This window comes from Castanea sativa, chromosome 1 (assembly GCF_040712315.1).
Source record: "Castanea sativa cultivar Marrone di Chiusa Pesio chromosome 1, ASM4071231v1".
Classification (NCBI taxonomy): domain Eukaryota; kingdom Viridiplantae; phylum Streptophyta; class Magnoliopsida; order Fagales; family Fagaceae; genus Castanea; species Castanea sativa.
In genome coordinates this window covers 16,397,516-16,404,896 of record NC_134013.1, presented here as the reverse complement: position 1 = coordinate 16,404,896, position 7,381 = coordinate 16,397,516, and the positions used below count along the sequence as shown (strand labels likewise).

The window sequence follows — 7,381 nt, the reverse complement described above, 5'->3', positions numbered from 1 at the left end:
ATACAAACCTTGTGGAATACTTTATACCTTAGTTGCATAAAAGGGGGGAGAAGGGAAGAAAAAAAATGATAAGAAGAGTTTCTTGATGGTTGAGTTACTAGAATTTGGTCTTAAGAACTATAGGATTTCATGTGTGTATGGTTTTTAAGGGTTCTTAATGATGAAAAGATGAGGGTCCGTGTTTAGTGAATATTAGGGTTTTAGACTTTTAGTTGATGATGAATTTAAAGGAAGGATTGCATGAATATGATGAGTAGGGAATAGATTGTGACTTCTTCAAAAGAGCTGCCTTCTTCAATGATGAGAATACCTCAATTAATCTCTAATTTGAAGAGAAAGAAAATACTAGAAATAAACTTGCACAAAGGCAATAACTTCATTATTCTTACATGGAAATATTTTATACATCTGGAGGATGCAAAATCATCCATTGTACTTATATGATGGATGATGATAAGGCTTCTTGCGACGATCAAATTACAAGGAAAGTTGGAAAATGGAAAAAGGGAGAGAACACCTATGTGGTATTGTTCAAAGGTCCTTCGATGATCAAGTTAGAATTGTGAAAAGATTCACTTAATAGGATCAATCAAAGAGAATAATATGGCTAGAGTGTAGATATTAGAGTGCGTACCTTTTTCTTTCCCATTATGTGGGTTTTTTAGCCTTTTCCTTCATTCGTAAAGTAAAATATTTATTAACATCAAACACTTATTGTCTTCAACTGTCATTCATTCTTTGGGCCCACATGTTATTGTTCTTTTGTTGAGTGCATTCAATGCTATGGATGATCGTTGGCCTTATGGACGACCTTTGTAAATTTATTCCCATCTTAACTTATTCTCGAATTAATCCATGTAATTAATGTATTCCTAGTTGAGCTCTAACTCAATCCAACCCAATTTACATTTAAACTAACTTGTAGCTAATTAACCCAAACATGTGCCAAGCTTGTCCGAGCCCTTGGCTGACTAATTAAGATTGATCCACGTGCATAGGTGTGAGGGGGAGTTTCCACATTATTTTGTGAGCCAATGGTAAAGGGAGTTTCTAACATGGTCCTAATATCGAGAACTTGATTAGGTTTTGGGCAGTGAATTTGTAGGTGGCAGTGGGCTTTGGAGAGATTATGTTGCATTGAACAAGGCAATCCGTTCGAGCTAGTTCGATTCTGTTTGCTTCTATAAGGAGAACCTGTATTTGATAAATTTGAGCGATATTAAAAAAAAAACATTTTTTTAGGTGTTTGTGGTTTGACAGGGACAAATTCACGCCTAACAGGTGCAATAGAGTCTGTGTGTATTCTAGAGTGTATTCTTCATGAGCTTCTGAATTTTGAAATTTCTATCTCCAAAACTATTTGCAAGATTAGTGTAACTCAGCTTTTGCACTGCTGTTATTTTATAGGCTCATCTAATTAAGCATATTCCAAGAAAATGCTAGCACAATCACAGCTAAGGAAGGTGTACATATGGGCTTCATCCATGTGTTTGAGGTTCCTTTTTTTATTATTATTTTTTAAACAAGTATTTTAAAAGGTACATAGGCTTCAAAAGAATGTCCTCACTCCTCAATACCTCTAAAGAACAGAATGGAAGCAGACCCTCTATTCTCGTATTCTTCTGCTTCGCTAGTAAAGGATAAGGCCCCGATAAGAGAAGCCTAACATTTCAAATTCAAAGTGGGATCGAACTATCCAAGTGTACAGTACTCTTCAACTAACTTAAAAGTTGACACGACACGAGTAGTTCCACGCATCATTGAGGTACACGTGTAACCTCATTTCCCAAGTAAAAATTCTATTTCCACTCCTATTTGTCCCAATTTCCCGGAAGCTTATCTTGAAGCCGAGTACTGGTGTTATGATTTTGCCAAAACAAACATGCGGCAGAATCTGACTATTTGTATAGCAGGGAAAAAAAAATGTGGTAAAGGGACGTTTCACTGATCAATAATCATCATCATTCAATAAATAATGGATGTTTATGTAAATTCAATGCAACACAACTATAGTCTATAGGTTATGAAAAAGAGAAAAATGACGACATGCCTGATGCCAAACAAGCACCACAGGCAAGCCTTATCAACACTCTGAGCCATAAGGTAAAAGTAGTTAATTTTATTAGTTTCTTTTGGTGGAGTAATTTTTGTTTTTATCTTATTAAAAAAGACACATAAAATAAAAACTAGTATATGGAACAATTTGAAAGAAAAAAAATAGAGAAGAAAGAGGAATAAAGACTCCATTATCCACAGTGACACCCACCCACCCACCGTGTCCCACTAATACAATCCAAATCTCATCCAAAAAACATACGTATAGTAATGTTATTGTTCTCGAATTTCTAGGAGATAAAATGGAACCCTTTTTTGTCAAAATACATATATATATATATATATATATATATATATATATATATATATATATAATATTTAGGTATTCAGATCATCTAGAGTTCTAGATTTATTAGAGAGTCATTAAATTTAATCACTTTTTTAATGATTTAATTCCTACGCCAGATTTCATTAACAATCATCTTAATTGTTTTGTTTACAATATTATTTTATTATTTTAAGAATATTATTAATGAAATGCTGACATGGCAGAATCTAAACCATTAAATCATTAAAGAGTGGTTAGGATTTAATGAACTCTACTTGGTAGAGTACCTAGGAACTCTAGAGGATCTGAATCCAAGATGTAGGGGCCTTAATGAAACGTGTACATCATAGAATGGAAATGAATCACACGTGGCAGCACCTCAGAGGAGACTGACTCATGTAAGCACCAAAGAAGAAGACAAACTAGCCTCCATCGACCTTTTTTGGTTTGAGTTTGATTTTTTTATTTTTAGTCTTTAAGTTCTTCATCGGAAACGTCACCCAATACTCATCGATGTTTTCAAAGAGGTCCTAGCAATTGGCCCCCAATAATTCATTAAACAATTATCATAATATCATCCTTTACTAGAAGAAAAAGATAAGAAAAGGAAAGGTAGGAAATAAATGGACAATTAAGCCCAAAAAAATAAAATAAATGGGAGAGGATGAAGGAGAATCGAGTTACACGCAGCCTTTCAGATTCTTCACGGCTCTCATAATAATCCATTTGTTTATTTATTTATTAATAATTGTTATTTATTGTATACTCTCCTCCTAATATTCAAAGATAAATTAATAGAGATAGAGAAATAGATGGTGGAGCATCTAGAGAAGTACTTGACTACTTGTTTTTGTCTTTGTTCTCGTCCAATGTGGGGTTTACGTGTCCCCCAAGCTTTACATGATATTTACTTCCTTCGGCTCATTTGTTTTATCCCATTTTAGTTAGATGTAACCATTTCTATGATCTATCCGCACAAATTTTGGCAATGGATAGTGAAATTTCAAGCCCAATTTAAATAATAAAAATTAAGAAATTTTTTTTGAGTCTAATATGAAATATCAAGCCAAAACTCTACGCGACCGTAAAGCTACATTGTATCAATCAAGAACCACTCATTGATTATTAATATAATGAACTTTCTAAAATTAAATTCAAATCACATCACTTGAATTTATGGGGTAAAGCTTAAAGGAACTTTAAATTGACAACAAGATCAACTTATTTTTTAGTGCAAAGAAAAGTAATCTGCATACTACCAAGTTGATAAACACTAGTAATAATGGTTCTTATCTTGAAAAACAATATAAAAATTAAAAATCAGAATAGCTATCACATCGAGTGAATTTGACTCAGGTGGTGCCTTTCTCTGTTTAAAGAATTATACACAATTGAATTGTCTGGCTAGATATTCCATGTCTTAACATTTAATCAAAAAGTAGTCCACTTTATGACCAAGAATATGAATCACAAACCGGTCCAAATAGCACAATATTTTCTTCTTAAATGGAAATCATAATCAGCACTATGCCTGGGATCATTATCATTACATTCATTAAATTATCATTCATTCATTATATATGAACATGTATGAAGATATATATTATTAACTCACATTTTACGACATTGGTGCACCATTGACAAAAATTTAATGTACCAAATTAGTACAAATTCATGCTTGAAATATGCAATTGCCAGCTCATACTTCCACTCAAATTGCTACACGATCGAAACTCACATTAAAAGGCCACTCGTGCTATTACTTTAATGGACCTTAAAATATATGTATCTAAGTCCCACAAATCAAGTTTCACGTGTATGATTAATTCCACAAGTTCTCCAACATGAAGATGCATCAAAACGCAAATGGGATAAACCACGAATCACACACACAGAAGAATATAAACTTTTTGCAAACAAAACTATCTATATGCACAAAATATGTTCTCTGTACATATGCCAGCATTATACCACTCCATTATTGATATCTTTTCAACAACCAAAAGACCCATATGTGTCATCCTCTGTACAAAGTAAAGGCTAACAATAAATATCCTAAAATTTCTCTAATTTATAAAATAAAATCTCAGCTGTAAAAACTAAAAAACACACCTATATTTTCTTTACCTATTCACAGGACATTATATATTGCAAGCCTATCCCACATCATTTTTTTTTTCTTTTTTCTTTTTTCCTTTTTTTTCTTTTTGTTAAATAACTTTTTCCACATTTAGTTCTTTTTTTTTTTGGTTACATTGATTCATTCTTGTAAAGTTTATTACTTTAATTATTGACCATGTACATAGTATCACTTCCCTTTTATGATGGGAGCAATCTCAAAATGGTGCTCGGTGAGGTATACCCTTTCTCCTCCTAGCATTGCGGTGGTTGAAAATTGGTGGAGTCCCTGGAGAAATGTTGGTAATGGCTTCGTCTCCAGAACTATAAGACCTCTCTCCGCCATAGTTGTAGTGTCCATCAGATGAAATTGCAGGGCTATCCACCATCAAACGGTTGAACATATGTGTCCTCTGGCTTTTCTTAGGGGTAGATGACTCATCAGATTCTGAACCACCATGAAATGAATCCCTATTGTGCTTCATTCTCAGTGTAAAGGTGAGGTCTGGGACTCCCCTCTTCATTGCCCCAAGCTGACAAAAATAACATGGGACACATTAGTCAACTCAAACATTCAACAAAAGCATACTAATGCCACCAAAGAAACAGAGAGTAGGTGAGAGCAAAAGACGAACTAAGCAAACAAAATAATGTTATTGAAAGAAGTCATGAAATTGCCCACCAAATCAGAGTTCACGGGGAGTAAAAATTACACAAAATTACATCAACAAGAAATCGAAACTTCTTTCTTGAATCATATAATATTAAAAAACTAATCTAGCTGCGACAATTCCTAGAGGACCAAGCTACATAAAACAAAGAAACAAAGTCAAATGAAGGTATATGAAATTCAAAAAAGGACATTATTGATAAGAGAGAATGAATCACCAACCTTGCAACCCAAAGAGCAAAATCTGAAGGAATCAAGGAGGCTTCTGCAGCAAATCTCACATGTATTAGTAACCCCTTTTCCAGGCCTAGGCTGTGGCCTCTCATTCAAAAACACAATCTTTGCACTGTTGATAATGTATGTCTGAACACATGATATGTCTATGTACTTCTGAATTTCATTGACTCTCACCACGTTGTGGTACGAGGAACGCCTTATCTACAAAACCAACCAACCAAACAAAATTTTACAAATCACATTTTTAGTTTTATATATAAAATTAAGAAGATGAAGAAGAAGAAATTAAAAAAAAAACCTGAACAACACGATGATCTTTGTGGTTGATCAAACAGTAGGAACAAAGAGCAGTCCCCATACAATCCAAACAGAACATATTGCATTCACTTTTATTGGAATCTCCATGAATAGAGCAGGGGTTGAAGTAACTTGCTCTCAGCATTGGTTTAAGCCATGGAGGACCCAAATCATTGTTCCCCATTCTGCTTATCGGACTCACCTGAGAATCCAATATAAAAATCAATTAGGAAAACAATCACAAACAAAATCAGGAAAAAGAAACAGAGGATTTTTTCAGTGTGAGCAGGACTAACTGTGTTTGGCACAAATACCATGACTTGCTTATGATTGGCCTTGACAAACCCAACACTTTTTTGTTCTTGATTATCTATAGTCAGCCTGTCCAGTTCCGCAGGAACGAATCAAAACTTTACAAGATTGAATCTGGAAACACAAAAAACAAAAATACCATATTAGCCTAACAAAAAACGAAAGCTGTAAAATCAGCAAGAACAAAAATCGAATTCATTATCAGAGACTGAAAAAACAAAAAACCTTACGGGGTTGAGTGAGCTGAAGAGAAATCGCCTTCAAAGATTGGAAGTGTGAAAGAAAAAAGGGTGTATTTCTAAAAAGAGAGAACAGAGGAATGGACTAGATATTGCTGCGTGGGAAGAATTAGAAGTCTAAGGAAGAGAAGAAAAAAAAAACCCCCAGAGGTTACAATAGCACACTATTTTATAAGGCGGTCAAAAAACAAACAATTAAATATAATTCTGCGTATATAACAAATAAATTAATTAAAATTTATATGGCGGTCACAAACAACAGCACTAACGACAAATATAATAATTCTATATTAAATAAAATAAAATTGTAGAATAGTACTAGTAGTAATAAAAGGCAATGAAAATCGAAACATGCCCACACTTTATAACAAGGCCAAATATCATTAAATATATATATATATATATATATATATATATTTTGGGTTCAATGGAGACAGCAATGACTAGATTCTCACTCCTTTTTTACCCGTCTGATTAAATTTGTGGCTTTCACATTTGCTCTGTACCGTATGATTGAGTTCCGCCGCTAATGTATGTCGGCCCTTCTTTATCTCCACCGTTTGATTGATAATAAAATAATATTAATTATTGATGATGTAAACGCTACCTAAACTTCCACGTGTGTATAGGGGCAGCCGTAAAAATTTACCGACGTCTTGGTCCCAAAGTCTTGAAGTCAATATGAATTTCATTGGTTTCGAGAAAGCCCGGTACCCATCATCATATAGACTTAACCGCCAATACAGGACGTCAGGTCGGTTTCGCAGGCATCTAGGAACCTCACTTCAAACAGATTACAAGCTCACACATTTTTTATAATATAATAGAATAATGTGTAAAATGTACCTATTTTTTCCTAAAACTAATCTACATTAGTATATAATAATATAAAATTACAAGTTTGCTATAATAATGGTATAAATTTACACTGATATTATTCAATTTACATTTAAATTTTTTATATATCTCAAAGAATAAAAGAAGAGAGTAAATGATCATTATAGTACGTAAATAAATAAATAAAAACAAATTTTTAAAAAATTAAGAAAATTTAATATTTTAATAAAATATAGTGTAAAATAGAAAAGTTAATATGAGGTGTTTTGAAAAGTTAGTATATATAGA

At 33.2% G+C, this 7,381-nt stretch overlaps 1 protein-coding gene across 8 annotated transcripts; it reads right to left on the bottom strand.

Annotated features, from left to right (window-relative positions):
• Positions 1 to 4,290: 4,290 nt before the first annotated feature.
• Positions 4,291 to 6,602, bottom strand: LOC142621620 (protein RGF1 INDUCIBLE TRANSCRIPTION FACTOR 1-like). Of its 8 annotated transcripts, none has more exons than XM_075794920.1 (5): positions 6,248 to 6,602; positions 6,002 to 6,115; positions 5,707 to 5,907; positions 5,394 to 5,609; positions 4,291 to 5,034 (listed from the first exon to the last, which is right to left on the bottom strand). In XM_075794920.1, the coding sequence occupies exons 2-5, from the start codon at positions 6,020 to 6,022 to the stop codon at positions 4,720 to 4,722; spliced, it is 753 nt and encodes a 250-aa protein (XP_075651035.1). In that variant the 5' UTR covers positions 6,023 to 6,115; positions 6,248 to 6,602; the 3' UTR covers positions 4,291 to 4,719. The 8 variants fall into 8 exon arrangements, with proteins under 8 accessions (XP_075651035.1, XP_075651041.1, XP_075651040.1 ...); XM_075794926.1 differs by having other exon boundaries at positions 6,020 to 6,115; positions 6,243 to 6,500; XM_075794925.1 differs by having other exon boundaries at positions 6,020 to 6,115; positions 6,248 to 6,500.
• Between the last annotated feature and the right edge of the window lie 779 nt (positions 6,603 to 7,381).